At 37.8% G+C, this 23,809-nt stretch overlaps 1 protein-coding gene across 1 annotated transcript in view; it reads right to left on the reverse strand.

Annotated features, from left to right (window-relative positions):
- The window catches only part of LOC107548817 (receptor-type tyrosine-protein phosphatase S-like), a 40,278-nt gene that overhangs the window by 7,461 nt on the left and 9,008 nt on the right, over positions 1-23,809 (reverse strand). The window contains exons 5-6 of the mRNA XM_016229639.1: positions 10,842-11,030; positions 478-588 (exon numbers count right to left, since the gene is read on the reverse strand). Coding sequence (XP_016085125.1) covers positions 478-588; positions 10,842-11,030 — 300 coding nt within the window. The remainder of the gene's footprint in view (positions 1-477; positions 589-10,841; positions 11,031-23,809) is intronic.

The raw sequence follows: 23,809 nt of genomic DNA on the forward strand, positions 1-23,809 counted from the left end.
GCTGAAGGTAAAGTGCACACTCACTGTTTCCCTGGTGCTCGTGTTCTCAATGATTCTGCGCAGATACCCGCGATCCTGAAGGGCGACGAGAGCACTGGAGCGGTCGTGCTTCACCCGGGGGTTAACGACAGCAAGCTGCGGCAGATGGAGACACTGAAGAGGGACTTCGGGAGCCTGATCGAGACAGTGGACAGCACATCACCCGCGACAACGATCACCGTGTCGGAAAGCGCTGTACAAATAAACTTGACTTGACTTGACTTACCATCATCCTCTTCAACCTGAAAACATGATTAGACAACATACCTGTACGACCCAACTTTCCGCCAGTTAAACAGATGATTGAAAACTACCGAAATTGTGCCTATTTTGTTACTGGTAAAGACTCTATTAGTTTATATATAACAGGTCATGTGACCAGACGTGCGTCTCTGATTGGTGGTTTTCGATGAGCTCCACGGCCAGGTTGCTCCCTACCTCGCACATACAGGTTGGCAGGGGAAGAGTACCGGACGCCTTCCACATTAGACGCCACACACTCGTACTTCCCCTGGTCGGTTTCCTCAGTGTTTTCTATCTGCAGAGCACCTGGGAGAGCAAAGAAAATGCACCCCAAAGAAAGGGATGAAAGACAGGGAAAAAAGACAGAGAGAGGGAAAAGACGGCAAACTATTAGAGGTTTGAAAGTAACACGACTGTCAGAAACCATTTTATTTTGTATGTTTGGTGCAGCATCATATCCTCACAAATTGCTCAAAGGCCTTTCCTGTTTGAAAGCCAACTTCGCCTTTTAACGCTAACTCACTGTGTTGAATCTGAGCAGTTCCACACTCAAGGCAAGAAAAATTAGACTGATCTAAATATGTCTGAATGCATCCCGTCAAACGCAAACAGAAAAGAACTAGCAGCAATGTTATGGTGTTCGCAGGAGTGCTGGATCGCATCAATCAGTGTGCCGGGAAGTATCAGGGTGTGGAGTCGAAGGAGATAAACCACTGCCGTTCCCAATGGGAGGAAAGTTGGTGAGGGTCAAGAGTGAGCTGTGAGCCGAACATCCATTAGTTCATGTCGAAATGTGCTGCACAGGGCTGAAGCTTAGCACAACACTTAAATCCCAGGGCATGAATTATTTCTGTCGGTCCCCCAAGTGCTGTAGTAATACTCGGGATACTACTGCAGAACTGAGAATGGCTATTGGCCGTACATGATAAACACTAGATATTCCTCCATATTAGGCCCCAGGGTTGGGTTGTAACAAGGTCATTTTCATGTATGCTGAAACACATGCAGACGGAGAAATTTATATTAAGCTCCACTTAGCATACAAATCCTTATTCAAAAAAACGTACGGTGCAACTTCACCATGAATTCACCTATGTACTAAAGGTCTTACTCATGGTAATGACTAGGGTTAGGGGCTAGGGGCTAAGTTTACAGGGTTTGAAAAAGGGGATGGGTTCAATGAATAGCATGAGAAAGTCAGCCCCTCCTGCATTTTTAGCTGTGCTTTTGAGGGCTGTCAAGTATGTTTTTTGTTTGTTTGTTTTTGCCACCAAAATGCTGTAGTTACCAACAGTGGCTAATTTTTAATGCTAAATCACAGAAACCAACCCCCTAGTTCAAACATCATAAAATGTATTTTGACTGCCTGTGAAAACATTTTATTTTACTATATGTGATAATTTGTTTCGAGGGCTCTTAACATAGGTGGTTGGATTCGCTGAGTAGCTTCAGTTAGCCACTACTGCATTTGTTTCTGTACTCTTGAAGGCCATCAATGAGAAAGTATGATTTTTGCAAACCAAAATGCTGTTGTTACCAACAGGGACTAATTTTCTGAGGCTAAATCACTAAACCCAACCATCCTAGTACAAACTCGATAAGAGGTATTCTGAGAACAAAATGTCTTTGATCCCTCTCACTCTTCCCTCAAATCTCCCTTTCGCTCATCCCGAGAATGTTTTTAATTATTATCTGTTATGTATAATTACATTTTGAATTTCCATTATCCATCCTGCCCATGGTGTCTTTGAGGCTGCCGGTGTAGCCTTCCGTTAGCGGCACCGCTTGCGACAAAACAAACTGTTATCTTACTTTAACCAATAGTGTCGAGCTCAAAGAGTCATAACGCCACACAATACCCTTTATGATAAAAGGCAAGTGGAAGTCATTTTAAATGGGACTCTCTGTCTATCTATCCATCCGTCCGTCTATGAATTAAATATATATATATTTATAGAATGAAATTAACTGATAAAAGTTTATACATCATTTTATTTGTATTTTTAATTCCATTTTGCAGTTTCTATAATAATAATAATAATAATAATAATAATAATAATGAATTACATAAATTATATACTAAATAATATATAATACACTAATTAATAAAATATCATTAAAATAATTAAAATCAATTATTAATTAATGCAGTACATTATTAACTATAATTGTTTTTATTATTTTGCTAGGTTCTACAAAGGAAAAAAACTATATTTATAATAGTAATAATTACTCTTTGTAAATTATAAATGACAAATTATTTAAATAATCTACAATATATAAATTATTTTAAATAAATTTAAGTAGGATTAAAATAATTATTAGAATAATTCTGTGCCTTGACAAACAAAATACAATAAACAGAACTTAAATAATAGAGGTTTCATCTACTTTTTATACTGACTATATTATATTATTTATTGATCTATTATAATAACATTTTCTTTATACAGTAAATACTACAATAAAACTATTTTAAATAAAATATGATACATTATTTGATATTGTTTTATTTTTCATTATTTAAATCTAATTTGCCATTAATAATAATAATAATAATAATAATAATAATAATAATAATGAATTACATAAATTATATACTAAATAATATATAATACACTAATTAATAAAATATCATTAAAATAATTAAAATCAATTATTAATTAATACAGTACATTATTAACTATAATTGTTTTTATTATTTTGCTAGGTTCTACAAAGGGAAAAAAACTATATTTATAATAGTAATAATTACTCTTTGTAAATTATAAATGACAAATTAATGAATCTACAATATATAAATTATTTAAAATAAATTTAAGTAGGATTAAAATAATTATTAGAATAATTCTGTGCCTTGACAAACAAAATACAATAAACAGAACTTAAATAATAGAGGTTTCATCTACTTTTTATACTGACTATATTATATTATTTATTGATCTATTATAATAACATTTTCTTTATACAGTAAATACTACAATAAAACTATTTTAAATAAAATATGATACATTATTTGATATTGTTTTATTTTTTCATTATTTAAATCTAATTTGCCATTTCTATAATATTAATAAACTGCGTTAATTATATACTAATAATTCATGAATAAACATTTGGATGTAAATAATCATTAAAATAATTTAAAGTCAATTATTAATTAATATAGCACATAATTAAATGTTTTATTTTTTTTCTGTTAAAAACGAACCTAGAGCGCCATCTGCTGTTAAAAACGAAAACGAACCTAGAGCGCCACCTGCTGTTAAAAACTAGCCTAGAGCGGTTAAAAATGAAAACGAACCTAGAGCGCCATCTGCTGTTAAAAACCAACCTAGAGCGCCATCAGCTGTTAAAAACTATGCTCAGAATCGATCCATGAATCGCGATGCATTGATTTATTGTCCCAGCCCTACCATTTACGGACCTAAAGAAGCTTCACTGAAGCATCAAGGGTCATCTTCAATCTCCAAAACACCGTAAATCACCCCTGCAGAGGATCTGCTCGTTCATTCGGCCAATCAGACGGCACAGGAAGTGCAGAGCGCAGCAGGAAGTCCGGCCTGAGCTGATTTCTGTTCCTGCAGCAGGACCGGATCCATACATCAGACCGCCGAGGACGCCAGATCTGGTTCTCCTCTCAAGAAAAACGTGTCCGGCCTGGTCTGGAAACTAAAGAGATCAGTTTCTCTTTGGGACAGAGATGCAAACAGGAGCGCAGGAGGTTTGGCCGCCAGCGATGGCTACAGGCCTTTTTCTCATCAGCGTAAATCCCTTCAGGACGGAGGATCGAGCGCTGGCCTCCTGAGCAAACATCCCATCACTCGCTCAAAGAGCTTCAACAGCACACGTGATCAACAACCGAGTCAACATGAAACGCTTTTACATCCTTAAAGCACATCTCCATACCGAAAAAACCCACTTCAACCAGTCTGAGCTGGACTCTCAGACTGAAAACCCTGTAAAACCAGCTAACAGACCAGTTTGACCGTGATAAGACTCGCAGTACAGCTTAGGCTAGATTAAGATGGTTTTTTTTCTTTAGCTGAGCCTCTGAGGTCATTAAAGTCACAAAGGCTACAAGATAACGTTAATAATAGCGAAATATGAAATATACATATCAGACCAGAAAAAAATAGCTAAATAAATCTGTTAAAAATATAAATAATCTAAAATATACCACCAAAAATAAATATTAAATAATTAAATACTTGAATATATATATTTATATACATATATATATATATATATATATATATATGGCTTGAAATATTTCAATAATATTATTAATATTAATAATCATTTAATAATATATAAAATTTAAGTTTGTAAAAAACATCTACAACGTCTTTTATGCTGACATTAATTAGCAAAACAACATTATAAATAATAATAATAATTACATAATTATTATAAATTATATTAATTAGCAGAAATATTTAGACAAATATCATATATACAATATAATAATAATATCATCATTATTATTGTTCAAATTATTGCCTTAAATATATAATGTAAATAAGTAAAAGCCTCTGTAACATGTTTTCTGCTTACATTAATTAGCAAAATAATGTTTGATTATAAATAACAACAATTGTTACATATTAATTATAAATGTTATTTAGCAAAAAATATTTAGACAAATATCATATATACAATATAATAATAATATCATCATTATTATTGTTCAAATTATTGCCTTAAATATATAATGTAAATAAGTAAAAGCCTCTGTAACATGTTTTCTGCTTACATTAATTAGCAAAATAATGTTTGATTATAAATAACAACAATTGTTACATATTAATTATAAATGTTATTTAGCAAAAAATATTTAGACAAATAAATTATATATAACACATATATACTTTAATTGACTTAAAACGATATTTTAATACAATTATTAAATTAATAATAATAACAACAATAATAAAATTATATAATTGTTACATAAACAGATTTTAGTCTTATAATATATGACGGTTAGCATTAATCAAGTGTCGAATGCCACTGTTTTCACAATGTAATTGATTCCTGATGAACAAAACCAACTGCCCTACACTCTCAGAATAAAAGGTACAAAAGCGGTCACTGGGGCGGTACCTTTTCAAAAGGGACTAATATAGTGCGCGCGCTCAAAGACAGTTGGACATAGTGGTGTATTAGAGGTAAAAAATGATATAAATACTGTTCGGTTTCTGGCACAAACCGATCGTTTCGTGTCTTAGGACATCAATGTGTCGTCTCGAGCCGCAGGGTTTAATTTGGATTTGTCTGTGCATGTTTTTTTTACACTCCTAGATTTTGTTACCATTGCCATGCATTATACGACTGATAGACTCCAACGGTTGGACTTAAAAATCTTTGTTTGTGTTCTACTGAAGAAACAAAGTCACCTACATCTTGGATGACCTGCGGGTAAGCAGATAAACATCAAATTTTCATTTTTGGGTGAACTATCCCTTTAAACTTTCTTCTCCTGCATTCTATGCTTCATGCAATCCAGAATGGCTGAGGCGTATTCGTTTCACTTTTGGTGTGAAAGGGCCTTTACATTTGCCAAAAATAGAACATTTTATATTAAAACCAAATTAGCAAGCCCAGCCCAGATGAGATAAAGTAACGCAAAAGTAACGTAATGCATTATTTTCCATTAGGGCTGTGCAAAAAATCGGATGCGATTTTCATGCAAATCTCGTCAGTATCAGTGTCTCCAGCACGATTTTGTGTAGCTTGTCAGTGATCTACGGTTCTGTGTAGTAAATGCCACTCCATCTGAAAGCACGTGCTGGATATTTACTACTAATCACCAGAAGCACTTTAGGTACTAATATGTACACTTTAGGTACTTATATGTATCTTTAAGGTACCAATATAGACTCTTTAGGTACAAAGGTGTGCCTTTTGAAAAGGTTCCACCCTCAGTGACAGCTTTTGTACCTTTTTTTCTGAGAGTGTACATTTCCAAAGGCGTCACATTACAGAAGCTTCTGAAAGCGCTTCATGTTGACTTCAGCTGTCAAGCACACAGAGTATGGAGGACGTGCAAACGCATCTCAGGTGAAGTCTGCTTTCAGCTGCTTGGGCCGCGAGGCTCCAAGGCCCCGGTGCTTCCCACTCGGATGATAAATATGTTATTGAGACGGAGCCGAGCGAGCTCTCTGTGGCACACGGAGCGAGGGTGTGTTCGGCGGTCAACAATGCTACCGCAACCGCTTGGCCAGAGCTTCTGAAAACCTAATCTCTTATTCTTCTGTTTTATAAGCTTCTGAATATTTGTGGCCGGCGAGATCCGATTCTCTGGAGCACTACAGAGCTGCATGTGAATGGAGAACACTAGCAAATCCACACACACATAAACACGCACGCTTTCTGCAGTGTGTCATCCTCCAAAGCTTGAGAGAAACATGGAAACGTAGGCCATTTTATGAGCACGTTTAATGATATTAGAGACTAGCTTATGAGGGAATCTCAGGAAACCCGTCAAGAACATTTCTAGGTTTCTACATTTGCAAAAATCTAAATAAAATAAAAATAAAATTTGAATAAACAAGGAATTAAGCACCACTCCATCTCCAAATTCTCATTATCAAAATGATTTCATAATTTTTAATACTATTCTCAATTATGATTTTTAATAGTTTATTTTACTGTACATCATTTAAAAATAATTTAAATAAGCACAAACTAAATATTTAATTGAAATAAGCAAAAATTAAAAGTTCAATACAAGTACAATAAATCTAAACTTCTATCACGTATAAACACAAAAAAATATAAATATTAAATATTAAAAAGTATAAATATTAATTTAACATTAATAATTATATAAATATATATATATACTTGAAATAATATTTTAATAATATTATTAATATGTAATTTAATATATATTACATGTAAAATAATAATTCAAATGTATTTAATACATTTAAAAAGAACACTTATAGAATTTTACATAATGGTTAATTACATAATTAACCATTATACAATGGTTAATTGTATTACTTTTAGATAATTAATTTAAATAAGTACAAATAAAACATTTAATTGATACAAGCATAAAGTAAAGATCAATGCAAGAACAATAAACAATCTTCCATCATGAATAAATACTTAATAATATTAAGTTTATAAATAAGTAATGTTTTAATAATATTAATAATATATAATTTAATATATATGTTTTAAAAATAAGAAGAGTTTTTTTCACATTACAATAATGAGAATGTGATATATAATTTCATTATGGTAATGAATTTTGCATATCTATTTTATTTCATTTGCTTTTCTGTGGTGAAATATTATCAGAACATGTTCTTGATGTCACGAATCCAGTCCATGAACTTCCGTCTGCTTGCCACCAGAGGTCCCCCTTCCACTACTATGGACTCTTGCACCACACCACTGTTGCACTTCACCCGGACTACAGTTCCCATCATCCATTGCACTGATTACACACACACAGTTGATAGCACACAGCACTGATTGCACACAGCTGTCATCAATCACACCTTCCCTATATAACACTCACTCTGATCCCCTTCAAGCTGCCGAGTATTGTTTTTTTGTTGTTGTTTTTTTTAACTTTATTGAACAATGTGAACTTTACAACCATAAATGGCCTGGTACAAAATGCTAAATTTCTTATACAGACAAGCATCATAACATAAGGAGAAGAGGAAGAATGTATGTATATATATATATATATACACACATACACTAGGGGTTTTCAGGAAGTTTAAGATTTTCTATTAAATTACAGAAATTTAAGGCATTCTTTTTCTTCATTCATTTCAGCGACAAAACGTAATGACATAGGTCTTTGTGAAATATGTAGAAATTTGGAAGAATTTTCAGGAATCTGTTCTTATGCAAAAAGAACTTCCCAAGAATAATAATAGTGTTAATTGCTAAATCATGTGTTTCATCTTTCAAAAATAAACCGAATAATACATTTTCTTTTGTTAAAACATGTAAATTTTCAAATTTTGGAAATAACCAGTAATGCATATCTTCCCAAAAGGCACAGGCAAATTTACAATCATAAAAAAGATGTTCTGTAGTTTCAATTTGATCATCACAAAAGGAACAGTTGTTAACGTCAAGACCAAATCGACGTCTCAAAAATTCTCTAGAAGGATATACTCCATTAAGAATTTTAAAATGGACTTTCCTTCGCTTTTGGTGCAACTGGGAATTTTAAATATTTTGTTCTTAAAATTTTAACTTCATCCTTAGAGAAATATTGGAATATTTTTTTTTTTCTGAAGAAACGGGATATACAGTAGTTCATCAACAAAAACATTCCGGATTACAGTATTGGATAAATTTATGTTAGTAATAGAAACTCCATTCACCAAAAGCTGAGGAAGACAAGGTGTTACATTATTTTGAGATAAATTACAAGACATCTGAATTATAGATTGTGGGATAACTTTGATGATGTTATCATATTGTTTCCTGTCAAATAAATTACATTTGGAACTAAAAGTTTCAAAAGACATTACTCCGGTATTATCTAATATTTGCATGACAGACCATATTCCTTTCTCCCACCAGTTTTTGTAGAATAAGGATTTGTTCCTAAATACAACATATCTACAGTTCCATAAAGGGACATTATGGGGGACTAAAATTATGCTTATAGATCATTTTCCAATAAAGTAAAACCTGTTGATGAAGCTGCCGAGTATTGTATAGCGTATATCACTCACCTAGCGATAGCTACTCTACGGAGCCCGTTAGTTTTCATAGCCTTACCTTAGTCTTGCCTTGTCTGTTTTCTTGTATCCTGATCTTTGGCTGTGTACCTCGGATTCCCCCTCTCGTCTTGCCCTATTCAGATACTGTTTGCCCTTGCCTGGACCTTTGCATTGTACTTGGATTTACCCCTCTGGTCTCGCCCTGTTAATTCTGTTCGCCGATCGTAGACCCACGCTAGCCCTAGGAATAGTCTTGTGTCTCGCCCTCTATATACCCGTTGCCATTATCTGACCCTTGCCTGTCTCTAACCATGTCTATGAATAAAGCCTTGCATTTGGATCCGCACGTCTCAAGTCTCGTCAGCCCCATAACACTTGACAAGTTTAGCGAGCTTGCAAACTTGTTTTATTACATCGATTCAAACTAATATGTTATGTATAGTTAGAATTATAGTTATGTTTTATATATAGTGTGGGAAAACGGTCAAAATAACTGCCCTTGGTAAAAACAATTATCGCCTTAAGAAATTCATTAACATCTTTAGAGATTTAGAAAACGTTAGCATATTTAATTACCAATTAGACGCACCAAATAAATACTACTAAAAGCATTTAGATAACTCACTAACACACAAATTGAATTAAGACCATGATTATAGCTAATTTGTACATGCTGTATGCTCTGCATACTGAATTTAGTTTGTCTAATTAGTAGTACTCCAATAGTATGTTAATTATCGGGGGCTAGTCAATGTTCTGCATGTGAATGCGGAAATGCCGCTAGAAACCTGCTTAAGTTGAAATAGAGACAGAGACATCACAAACAAGACAACAGAGAGTGAGGCACAACAACATGTATGACCCACTCACACAGCGACAAAAACACAGACAGAGGGAGGACAGGTTGCATAGCCATGCTAAACTTAGCTGCTAAACTTTTAGCACTGCTTCGTCAAACTGTAGGCTAACATAAGCATTTTCAGAAATATGCATTCCCAAAACCCGTTAAATTTGTTTGATTAATCTGCACGTCTGTCAGCAGGGCAAAGAAATTAGCTTACTAAATGAGCTATGAACGCTAACCTTGTGGCTAGAGACATCGCTAATGGAAGCTAAAAGGGTTGACTGTTTGGGTAAGGCCCAACATGCTACACAATAATCTTTCTTGTCTGCAATGAAGGCATTTGTGTTCCTGTACCACAGCCAACGGCGTTACAGAGGGCTGTGATACCCCCTCGGCGAGTCTGGGTCGTGCATTAACACGGCGCAAAACAAAGCACTCAAGTCTAGCATAAGTGAGAGCAGATGTAGCTGCTCACCGCCAAATTACTTTGCTCGAATCTGAAACTTTATTTTGAAAATATGATGGATCCTGAAAAAGGGAACTTGGGTAAGCAAGTTCAGGTCAAGGGCTGCCAGCCGAGTATCTACTGCCCATACTGATTTACGTCAACAGCTCCGAAACAAATGCAACCCAATAGATTTATCTTTTCTCTGTTGCTGACAAATCACTGACCCACAACGGTGGCCTTGGGGCGACTAGAGCGCTAGACTTAATGAGATATATAATTAAACTGTTTTACTGGGTCTTTCAATAAAGTTTCATTAGCTTAAACCAGACATTAATCATATGCTTGCCACAAAATCTGGACTAAGCTCCTCTGACACAGTTCATTAAAAGACATTAGCTTTCCATTTCAGCTTCCCTAGCAACTTATAGCGCTAACTCTGTGGGTGGTTGTTTTGGAAGAGCACAGGGTACCTATAATCAGAAAGAGGACTGATACAGAAGCAGTGAAATAAGCAGAAGAATATTAGCAGAAAAGCTTAAGGAGCATCCGTTCGTCTTACCTGATCTGAGCTGTTTGATTCGGCCATTACTTGTGCTGGGGTCGATGGGGAGGAAGTCTTTGAACCAGGTGATTTCCGGGTCGGGGTTACCGCTCGCGGCGCAAAGCATGGTAGCCGTGCGCGTGCGCTCCACCACCTTTAGCTGTGGGCCCATGTCGATGTTGGGGAAGCCAGCAGGAAGTAGGTCCTCTGTAGGGAAAACAAAGAAGGTTAGAGACAAGCGGTGGACCATTAGATGCCAATAACCTACTCGAAAGTTCCTACAAAGCAAGTTTCTGAGAGAACCAACTTGGCCTGGTATGAGCAAGTAGCAAAGTCGGGTTTGGCTAGGACTTGTTTCCCTTCAGGGACCCTCAAGGGGACTTGCTGAGGGACAATCAAACACTCTCATAGCAAAGAGCACACTGAGCTGTTGCTCATACCGTCATGCATATCATTCAAGTCCTACGGATCCGAGTCTACATCACTAGCGACAGAGCAGTTTAATCGGGGCAAGCACTGGTGACATTTCACCCCCCGGTTCCTCCATAGTTGTTTACGGCACTGAGTTGATACGAAGAGACAGGTGACACACAAACACACAATAGATTTTGACAATTCAGCCCTCTCGCTCTTCAAATGAATCCAGTGTGGCTGATTCCTGCTGTTGTAGGCCAACACAAGCCTTAACGCTCTTCATTGGATCTGCTGTAAAGACAATGACGGATAAGGCAGAGGGAAAACCTCTCATTTCTTTGACCTGGTATGACTCACATTCTGGCAAAGAAAATCAGACATTGTAGACCATGCCAATGGGCACAGGTCAGGCTCTAAGAGTGAAGATCACATCCTTCGAACCCTTTGAGAGTCACAAAGGTGTGCCAAGGCTCATGACATTACAAGAAACCCATGCAGTGCACCTAGTGCCGGCAACTGTTGTTTTTACACGGGCCTTGACACCAAAAGAAAGGATTTGAGCCAATGTTTTTTGCAATGACCTTTCATTTCCATGTTCAATTATTCAGTGTTTGCTGGAGATGTATTATGTCTGCCTATCGATTATTAACCAGCAAAGATGGGATATTTAAACTTTTCTTTGTTCAAAAGCAGAATTTTGGAAAGCAACATTTTGTGTTTGCTGTAAATGTGATCCATGGCTGGATTATCCATGCTGTGACACCAGAATAGGATTTCTGCAAAGCACACAAATTAAGCCTTAAACACAAGATGAGTAATTTGATTTGAGCTTAATTAAAGGAGGCAAGTACTGGGGAGTTTGGACTGGTGGTGGGCGAGTGAGAGCAGCGAACAGTGTCACTGATAGAAATGTCAAAGCAATTCAAATTCTATTATAGAGTCTGTGAAAGAGGTAGTGCTAGCACTGCTTATATATAGTGGTAATGACTGCGGGCATACGAATGCAAACGGAAAGCGTATCTATATTGTCACCGGGATGCAATAAGTGACCTGGAATCATCCACTAGGAGAGGCTCACCGTGAGCACTCCAAAGTAGAGATGTCCTCTTCGGCTAATAGAAATAGAGAAGGGCTAGAAATAGAATTTGCCTTGCAGATGTACTTTTCCAACACTCAAATTGGTTCAGGGTCAGTTGCTCTGGTAAAATATGAAGGAAATCAGGCAGTAGCGCATGCATTTCCGCACCAAGAGCCCTTAGCCCTGTCCTGCCTGGTTTGCATTCATGGTAAAAAAAAGCCCTGGAGTTTTAATTCCAGCATTCCCCACCAATCTGATCACAAGATTAGGTGGATATTCTCTCCACAACAGCTTTTTGATATCGTCACAACCAGTTGACTTACATTAGGCTTGAGTTTCTATCTACCTCTCTAGCACTAGCCTTGTGACATCCCATAACCCCAAACAACTTAATTCAATTCAATTTAATTCAGAGGCTTTCAAATAGTGGCCCATTAGACAAAAACACAGCTTTCCCTTATCTTTGTGCATTTCAGGTGCTACATAATGGCATATGTCTTTTTTTGTTCTGCACTTTGCAGAGGGATCATTCTACCTCATAATTTCTTAAAATAAGAACTAGAATGAAATTACAGGCCTCGTACTGGGTTTATAACTAGGCGGCTCTGAAGGCCGCCCCTGGCCTGACTAAGAGGCTGTTAAGCCGCGATGATAATGATGCTGTTATGATAATCAGCATAGCAGGATGAGTGCACCGGCCACTTTAGCCAACAGCTGCACATTCATCGATTCAGAAGGGCACTGAAGTCGTCCTGAACCCCCCTCCCCTTACCCCCAAACCTTCAATCCGTTAGCTTTGACAGGGGCTTTTTCGCTTTTGTTATTATCTGTAATTGCATTTAATTGTAGCTTGTGATTTAATGGCATTACGCAAGTGACAGGTGCAAAGCCTCTTAACCTGAGCGGTCAGTTTAGCGCAAGTGGATTTGCAGACGTGCATCCATGGTAATAAGAATATGAGTTTTGATTGACTTGTGATGATCTCTGAAGCTCATTATCCATGCAGATTAAAAGTAAAATGGCTATTGCTGCCTGTGCACCAAAATAAATATGCAATATATACACAACTACCACCTTCTGGTGATTTTTCTTTTAGAATATATCCATAGTGACAAATAAAAGACAATTTCCATGTACAATATGAAATATAACCAAATACTAAGACTGGGTTTGTATGATACCTAGCATTTGCCACTGGGTGTCCATAAGCAAATTAGTTCTAGTTGATTAATGATGATCTCTGAAGCTCATTATCCGTGCAGGTGTAATATTTCATAACACAGATTAAAAGTAAAATGGCTATTGCAGCTTGTACATCAAAATAAATAGGTAATATATACACAACTGTCGCCTTCTGCTGGGACTATGGCATTCTTGTTAACAGCTTTATCAACCAGAGACACATTTCATAATTACACAAAGCATTTTTTGATAAGCGTGCATTTTTAAAAACTGCTCTCCAGCAAACACTTTTCTGCTGATAAACGTCTCAGGGGTGGCATCAAATTCCACAGACGTATCCTCCCAAGCATTGGCTCTTTTTTTATTTTCACTTACAGAAATGATTTAATTTCATCAGTTCCTTAATCGTGTTAACTGATTAGCTCTCGCCACAGCCAGAGATGGCTTTAGAAACACATGAATATTTCCGAGAACTCTGGGAGGGTTGGGGAACAGTGGGCGGAAGAGCCAAAGAGAGAAAAATGGGATACAAACCACACGATGGGAAGAGGAAGACATGTTTTTCAAAAGCAGAACTAAGACGACATTTAACTAATCTGTAGCCCCAGCTGTGTGGATTTGAGAGGTGGTCAATTTAATTTCCTGTGCTCCAAAAACAGCTCAATTTGCATAACAGGAAGTGCACGGAGGAGCGGACGAGAGTTTGTGTGCTTGCTTGATTAATCCTAGAAGAGTCACCGGTCATGATGCTTTGGGTTCGGCTGGCCTATCACGTCAAACACTGCGCCGTCAGCATGGGCTGCTGCACAGGAGACAGGGTGTGTGCAGGGAAACGAATGCAGTGTACAGGGAAACGAGTGCAAGTGCAGGGAAACGAATAATGGACTGGGTGTGGAGAGAGAGCGAGGGCTGCAGGGTGGAGGCGGAACCACATAATGCTCCATTAAGGAGCGTGAATCCCATTTCTGCGTCTTCAGATACACTATCGCAGCCCAGCTTCTGCACTTTGTGTTTACAGGAGGGTCACCCGCAGGCGTCCCCCGTCGGGCTTTGATGAAGCTACCGTCGCATGGCTCGGCCGGACGCTGTACAATTAGGCGGCGGTGTGCAGCAGAGCATCTGACTGATGACCGAGTCCAGCTGCTTCTGTCAAGCTGACTTATCAGTACCTGAGGAGGTGGAGCGGGACGTGCCGGATCAGATCGTGAGGGAGACGAGAGACGAGTGAGACTGACAGAGACGGATGCACTCAGCGACACTGACAACCTGGGCTGCGTTTCCCGATAACGATTAATCTTAGCGCTTAAGAGCGTTTTCTACGAGTCATTTTCCGATTGTTCGTTATTGTTTCACGTGCGTTTCCCAAGTGCTACTTAGGAGTCGCTATCCGTTTGTCAAGTGCTGAAATGTTACCTTATAGAATAGCTCGTAATTGTAGTAAACGCTCGTTTATTGAAATTTTAACCTAATGCTGCGTTCCAAACTTGGATATAATAACTATAATATTATATGATATTATGTACTTTACATAATAATATATCATGTACTTATATATATATACTGTACATATATGTTGTAGAGTGACAAGGAAGTGTCAGTGTACCTGAGGAGGTGGAGCGGGACGTGCCGGATCAGATCGTGAGGGAGACGAGAGACGAGTGAGACTGACAGAGACGGATGCACTCAGCGACACTGACAACCTGGGCTGCGTTTCCCGATAACGATTAATCTTAGCGCTTAAGAGCGTTTTCTACGAGTCATTTTCCGATTGTTCGTTATTGTTTCACGTGCGTTTCCCAAGTGCTACTTAGGAGTCGCTATCCGTTTGTCAAGTGCTGAAATGTTACCTTATAGAATAGCTCGTAATTGTAGTAAACGCTCGTTTATTGAAATTTTAACCTAATGCTGCGTTCCAAACTTGGATATAATAACTATAATATTATATGATATTATGTACTTTACATAATAATATATCATGTGCTTATATATATATACTGTACATATATGTTGTAGAGTGACAATGAAGTGTCAGTTGTAGTGATGACCTGTAGAGGGCAGGCTAAAGCTGTATTGGTATTTGCTTAAAAAGCAGCAGAGAAGAACTTGGTGTGTGTGTAAATTGACTCCACCTGTGATGTGATTGAGTGTACTGCTGGTTGATGCATTCCGTTGAGTAAATGCACTCTTGAAAAGATTGCATGCCTCCTCAAGTTATTACATTTTGGCGACGAGGACAAGCAAAGGGGAATACTTTGAAGACGAAAGGAGTTTTTTGGAAGGTGAAAAGGTGAAGAAGAAGAAAACTGGATCTCTATGAGTTGGAGCTTTGGAAAAGATGGCCAATCTGGTAGGAACAGTCACACCATTTGTTAGTCAGTCCCAGTCTTGGGAAGAATACATCAGTGTTACCCAGGAGTGTCTAGGATGAAAGCTTTGGCCAGAAGTTATGTGTGGTGGCCCAAGTTAGATCAGGATGTGGAAAGGCTGGTTAAAACCTGTTGTACGTGCCAAGAGCATAGGAATGTTCCAGCTGTTGCCCCACTGCATCCTTGGAATTTGCCGGACAAACCATGGCAACGTTTGCATGTGGATTATGCAGGGTAAAGCGATTGAAAGAACGGAAAGGAGGACTAAGAATTTCCAACGACAACTGGCAGTGCTACATTTGATACAAGTGCTTGCACTTCAGCGTCCGTCCATCTTGCGAAATAAGTTGACACAATGTTTACACAGCGTTTTAAATCATGGCGGGTGAGGGCATTTTCATACGCGTTTGGCCAATCAATGTCTACTTAAGTCACGGGTAGTACCAGTTGTGCTGGTTAGACCCTGCTCCGGAGTAGGAGCTAATTTGGTTCTCGAAAAAGGCAGTCCGGTACTAAAATCGCACCCAGTTCCGGCGGTGCGAAAACGCCAAAAAGTGGGTAATTCCACAATTAGTTCTGGTACTATGAAAAGGTTCCCGCGGAGCGAAAGGCCCGAATTCTAAGAGTTCCTTCATAAAAATGGAGTACGGCATGTTACTTCTGCACCTTACCATGCTTCTAGTAATGGTTTAGTGGAACGGGCTGTCCAAATTGTTAAAACCATGCTAAAAATATGTGTTGATGGAACAATTGCAACTAAATTGTCTCGAGTTTTATTCAGTTACAGGATCACTCCCCAGACCACCACAAGGGCTCTCTCCATCGGAAATGTTGTATGGACGGAAATTACACTGTTCAATGGACTTTATAGATCCTGATTTAACAAGGAAAATTCATGAACAGCAACAAAAGCAAAAAATCTATCATGATAAAAAGGCCTGTGAACAGAGTTTTTGTGTTGGATATCCAGTACTTACTCTGAACTTTACTTATGGACCGAAATGGATTCTGGGTCATATAGCGACTGTGACTGGACCACTTTCTTATAAAGTAATGATGGGCGAGTGGTTCGACGGCATGTGGATCAAATTCATGCCCGACAGAAATTGCTTGTAAACATTTTAGAAGAGGGAATGGACTGTAAATTCCCTGATTTCGACATTCCTGGAAACTCAACACCTGTAGTTGCTAAAGAGACTGAGGGAACAAGGACTGAGGACATTTCTAGTTAAACTAATCCCTCTGAAGCATCTGGGGATTCCTCTCAACATTCGGAGATAATCACTGAAATTAACAAACCTGCTAGTCCTGTTGAATTGTAAACTATGAGGCTAATTTTTTGACCTATGTAATTATGATGCTAGTTGTAATGGTATAGTAGTTATTTATTTATTTTGTGTGGAGAGAAATAGTATTGTGCTTATTATGTAAGCTTGGGGGGAAAAGGGATGTTGTAGAGTGACAAGGAAGTGTCAGATGTAGTGATGACCTGTAGTGGGCAGGCTAAAGCTGTATTGGTATTTGCTTAAAAAGCAGCAGAGAAGAACTTTCAGAGACGTTATTTCCGGGTCCAATACATTGCTGGTTTTCGTGCAAGTCAGCAAGTCATTGACAGATTTTTTTTCCCCGCAGTCTTTGAAGCATATTTCCTACATTTATTTCTTTTATAAAATTTTTTTTGTTCAGTCATTTAATTTAGATGCGTATTTCTATTTTTCTGCCCTTTTTAATTATTTCGTTTATAAATTCATTTAAAAAAACAACAACAAAAACGAGTGATAAAGTGTACAATCATATCCTTATATTATAATCACATTGCACTTGGATAAAGTTAAATGTGCAATCTACCGATTGTCCTGCAGGTGACCGCATAAATCTGTCCTCTTACGATGCACTTAGGGCTTTACGATTACTCCAGAGTAGGCTTGCCGCGATAGACAGTGCTAACGGTTATACCGGTGTTAAGCCGCAACACCGGTTACGTCACTTTCCCACCGCGGCACCGACCCCCACCGTCGTTTTGATTTTTTATAGTAATAAAAATAATTTAGTTCAGTAAAAGAACAGACAATACAATTAGAAATTGAACGTGGCTGCTCAATGCAGCATGCCGAACGACAGTCGCATCACAGAACAGATTTAATTTCTCCAGTGAGTCGAGCTGACTGACGAGAAGAGTGAGGTGAGACAGACAAGACGATCGCGGATGATTTAGTTTCGAAACGAGATGCAAAAGCCTTTTGAAAAGCCTATTGAAAAGAGGGAACGCCCCCACCCTGCGGTGATACCGGTATTACCGGTGTTGTCACACGTCGATTAACCGGTGGGAAAATTTCCTCACCGTCACAACCCTACTTCAGAGCACTCGTAGATCTACGATGATTTTCAAGAGCTACTTAAGTTATGATGCTTTTGGGAAACACCGTAATATTAAGATCAGTCGTACGATCATTTTTACGAACTTCTTAAGCTTACGAAGCTTTTGGGAAACGCAGCCCTGAGCATTAAGTGGCTCTCTGCCAGAGATCTCGCTGTTGCACTGATGCCACGTTCAGGTGACCGAGAACCCGAAGAGCACAGTATCATCAGCCCTGAATCGAGTCCGCATCGCTCCGGACCAAAAACAGCCTTCCTGCGTTTATTTATTTACTCCTGGAGACCGTTAGGCCGCTGCAAACGCTGAGCACAATGACAATGAAGCCATTTTCAGTCCTGGAGCCAATTCCTGCTCCCATTCGCTTCAGTCGCCATCATTAGTAATGCGTAACGAGGCGTCTTCTCGTAAATTAAGCGAAGCGCAAACCCTGAATGTGCTAGTGTGGATTTCTTCAAAATAAGGCCCTGATAAATGAGATGTTGGAAGGTAATACACTGATAAAGCCATTGAATGCTTTATTATGAGGATGAGAGTGAAGAGAAACACCTTCTGCTAAAACCACAAACAGCTCTGTTCATAAAACATCCATCTAACCCTTAAAAGCAAAATAAATACAACACCTCCAAAGCTTGCACAGACATCAACATTTTACTCCGTAACATTATGCAGTTTTCATTTATATGCTGTCTATTGCTGATATTTTTCATATGCATCTGTTTACATAAGAGATCGCTCGTTTCTCCGTCCTGTTCACGTGTGTTTTTGTTCGGGAGGTTTTGTACTCGTTCAGAAGATGCGTAATAGCACCCCCGAGTGTATAACAGTGAAAACACGGAAAGCTGTAAAAACTCGTCTTTGCGCTTTCTTGTAAAAGACGAGATAACTCGTCAATGGCGGGGAAAGAGCTAAGCACTGATTTAGGACATTCTTCATAGGCAGCAACTCAAATGGAGCTTCTCACACAAAAGGCCCAACTTACCAATCGACTATAAATGAGTTTCGCATAAGCATGTTGCTAAGCTAACAGCACAACACCATAATAAGCATATAGCTACACACCACACGTAATTATTAGGTAAATTAGCACACTTTTAAGCCTAAACATAACTACCTTTATCAAATGAATCTATCCATCGAACAGAATACAAAAGTTGTTAATCATCGTGCTGCTAAGCTAAAAGCACAACACTCTAATAAGCATCAAAATACATAGCACACACAAAATATTAGCTTAAATAGTGCACTCACAGCCTTAAACCTAACTATTTGTAATCATTTTATCAATCCACAACAGATTATTAAGAGTTTTTGTCTAGAATGCTGTTAAGCTAACAGCACAACACTCCAATAAGCTTAAAATATCCAGTACACAAACATATTAGGTAAAATAGTGCACTTGTAAGCCTAAACCTAGCATTTGTATCAGTTTTATCAATCCACAACAGAGTACAAGAGTTTTTGGCTAACAGGTTGCTAAGCTAACAGCACAGCGCACTAATAAGAATAAAATACATAGCAAATATTAGCTAAAATAGTGCATTGTAACCCTAGGCCTAACTATTTTTTAACAATTTTATCAATCCACAGTATATTAGTAATGTTTCCCACTAACATGTTGCAAGGCTAACAGCAAAGTAAGCCAATAAGTTTAAAAATACATAGCACACACAAATAAAAGGTAAAACTGTGAACTTCTAACCCTAAGTCTAACTACTTTTAATCAATTTTATCAATCCACAAGAGAAAAACAGTTGTTAGTTAGTTGCCAGCTAACATGCTGTTAAGCTAACAGCACTAAGCAACATAAAAATACATAACACACAAATACTAAGGAAAATAGTACACTTGTAACTAGGGTTGCCAACCGTTCCATATTTAAGGCATCAAAGAAGCTGTATGAAAGCTATACGGAACGCAATTTGTCCCGTATTTAAAGCATATGCCATATGACCACCCTAGACCATACTAATATCAAACTCTAAATTGAGAATGAATCATTCTTTTTTGACAAGTGTTTGATTTGTGAACGTAGACGTTCGAGGGAGGCTTTAAGACCAAGCGCAATTCTCGCTCCCACTTCACAGTGAGCAGGACTCGTGCTAATAGAGTTGGGTTTTTTTAACGTCCGCGTTTCGACTTCAGCAAATCAGTTTGGGCGAATGCAAACAACGTGATTCATATCCAGCCACGCAAGAAAACGTGCATTTTACCTGAGGGAAGACGTGATCAATAAGGAAAGTCGTCTTTCTACAATGTAGGTAATGTTGTTAAACCTAGATAAAACAATTTATATTTAAATAATATTAATATTTAACAGCGTATTCTTAATCTTGAATATCATTCTTAAAACACAACATGACCAACGAAGTGTCAAGCACCCAAAGCAGTCCATATTAATTCTATAAGTTCTTTAATTGAAAAATGCATTTTCATATATACAGGCCTACTGTATAGCTATTACACACACGCATATCAGAAGTCAGAAAGAGCTTTATCGCCAAGTATTTTTGCACATGCAAGGAATTTGTTATAGTGTCCAAGTTTCCAGACAGAGACAACACACAGATAATAAAAAAAATAAGTGAATAAAATACACATGTATAAATAAAAAATCATAAAAATGTATAAAAAATAAATTAAAAATTTGAATTTTTAAAAAAAAATAAAGCACACACACAAAAAGGATAAATATGTACAGGTGTGCTATAGATAACATACTGTAGAATATGAATAGTATAAAAAAAGTTGTAGGGATGTACTAGGATGTAGGGTGATAAATAGTATAAGGTTATTGCACAATGGGAGAATATTTAACTGTTCATGAGGTAGATATAGGTATATAATTTATACACACTGCTGTTCAAAAGTTTTTTTTAAAGAAGTTTCTTCTGCTCATCAAGGCTGCATTTATTTGATCAAAAATACAGAAAAAAAAACTGTGAAATAGCCTATTATTGCAATTTAACATAACAGTTTTATATTTTAATATACTTTAAAATATCATTTATTTCTGTGAAGCAACGCTGAATATTCAGCATCATTACTCCAGTCTTCAGTGTCACATGATCTTCAGAAATCATGATAACATGCTGATTTCTAATTTGTGCTGCATAATATTTTTTGGGACCTGTGATATTTTTAAGGATTCTTTGATAAATAAAAAGTTAAAAATAACAGTATTTATTCCAAATAAAAATGTTGTTAAATATACAATATTTTTCAAAAGTTTGGGGTCAGTACACTTCTTTTTTTTTTTTTTTTTTTTAAAGAAATGTTTAGAATACTTTTATTCAGCAAGGATTAAGGTGTTAAATGGATAAAAAGTGATATTGTCAGAAAAGATTTATATTTTGAATAAATTCTGGTCTTTTTAACTTTTTATTTTATTTATGGAACACAGGTTCCAAAAAATAGTAAGCAGCACTACAGTTGATAATATTATCAACACTGATAATAAATCAGCATATTAGAATGACTTATGATCTATGACTAAATGACTAAAGGATCATGTGACACTGAAGACTAGAGTAATGATGCTGAAAATTCAGTGCTGCGTCACAGAAATAAATTATATTTTAAAGTATAATAAGATTGGAAACCAATATTAGTAATTGCAATAATATTTAACAATATTACTGTTTGTCTGTATTTTTGATCAAATAAATACAGCCTTGATAAGCATAAGAGACTCCAGTAAAAAACATTACAAATCTAAAAGATATATACCTGTTTTATATACAGTACATATATATATATATATATATATATATATATATATATATATATATATATATATATATATATATATATAATAGGCCTGTGTGTGTCCCTTATTCTGTCCCTTATTTTTCTATGAAAAACCACGGTTGTCCCTTATTTTCCTTTTCTGAAGTTGGCAACCCTACTTGTAACCCTAATCCAAACTACTTTATCAATTGTATTGATCCGCAACATATTACAAATCTTTCTTGCTAACATGTTGCTAACCTAACAGCACAACACTTGAATAAGTTTAAAAATACATGGCACAAATAAAGAGAAGGTAAAAGAGTGCATGTATGACCCTAACCACTTTTAGCAATTATATTGATCCACAACATATTACAACAGTTTTAACATATTGCTATGCTAAACACACAACACTCCAATGAGATTAAAAATAGACCGTAGACGCAAATATTGGTTAAAATCGAAAGCTATTGGCCTTCTTTGCTATGGACTTTTTTTTCCCACTGAGCCTAGCGCAGTGCATTCTGGTGTTGCCTTATCCACATAATACAGTCTGCGCTGCTGCTAAAACTAGCCAACTTTCACAAAAGCCTTCACATCTGGAGTTAGCCTATGATGTTGTCTAAAAAAAATAGAAGGTTTTGGAAAAGAGCTAATGTTTTGGGAAGGTGGTCTGACACCTTTGGATTTTGGGTTGCACGATGGTTACCCGTGGCTGTGCGGTCCAGCATTCCCGCTCTGATCTTTTGTTGGCCAGCACTCTGAACCTAGCGCTCTCACAGCATGACCAGGGGCAAGCTAAGGCCAGGCACACCTGAATGTGTAAAGAAGCGTGTGAGCGTCTGACACCTCGCAGGAAGCGAGCAGATGGCAAAACCTGGGCTGCTGTTGGTGTTGGATTCTATGAAATGCTAGCTCTGGGTCGCTGGTGGACAAGACTGCCAAGAAGGGCTGAAAGCCAGGGTCAGATTGAATAGAAAAACAGCGAGGCTACAAGAGAAGAAAGCGGAGGAGGGGAAGCGAGGGTTCAACGCCCTTAGAGACACGGAGAAGAAGCAGCAGCGACGGCTGCAGGTGTCTTTGCCTCAGTTTTCTCCGAGACTCCTCCAAGGACTCTCAGAGGATTCTGCGACACGGTGGAAAAGCAGATGGCACATCTTAAGCATTCTGCTCACCGCTCTTGTGGGCAGCCAGAAGGCAGCTAATAACAAACCTAAACCCCTGGAAAGAGCACCGGCAGATCTACAGCAAAGCCTTCCTGTGTTTTCTCTGCAGCAGGCGAGTGGACACTCCCTGAAGACGGCAAGGTGACTGGGTACTTAATGAAGTCACCAGTTTCAGAAGTTGGCCAGGGACAAAATGAAAGAAGAACCTGCTGGAGACCACAAATAGCAGCTGGAATAGTGGACAGTTTAATTGATTTTAATTAATGTCTGCACAGGCGTTCAGGAGCAGAGGCGCTCTTTTGGGAATGTGCGGACACATGTGTCGTCCTTTGTATGAGTGTGAGTGGGGCTTGCTCTATTGATGAGGTTCAATGTAATTGCGAGCCCACAGCAGATGGGGATGAGAGAGCGAAGTGGGCAGCAGCCGTTTCCCCCCCCCCCCTTGTGCTACCGCCTGTGTTCCTTCCTGAGCCGCATGGGTCTTGCCTAAGCCAGGGTTTTCATGTAAAACTGGGCTGCCTACAAAAACCCTCGGCTTGGGTTCAGGCCCAGGAAGAAGCCTGCAAGCTGCCTGCTCCAGCGCTCGGCATTGACGAGGCAGATGGCTAGATCTCAGCGCACGGGGAACAACCGGATAACTCGATGGTGAGGACGACAGAGGTTCTGTGATTGGC

The sequence above is a fragment of the Sinocyclocheilus grahami genome, unplaced genomic scaffold (genome assembly GCF_001515645.1).
Source record: "Sinocyclocheilus grahami isolate Dianchi unplaced genomic scaffold, SAMN03320097.WGS_v1.1 scaffold356.1, whole genome shotgun sequence".
In the NCBI taxonomy this organism is placed as follows: Eukaryota; Metazoa; Chordata; class Actinopteri; order Cypriniformes; family Cyprinidae; genus Sinocyclocheilus; species Sinocyclocheilus grahami.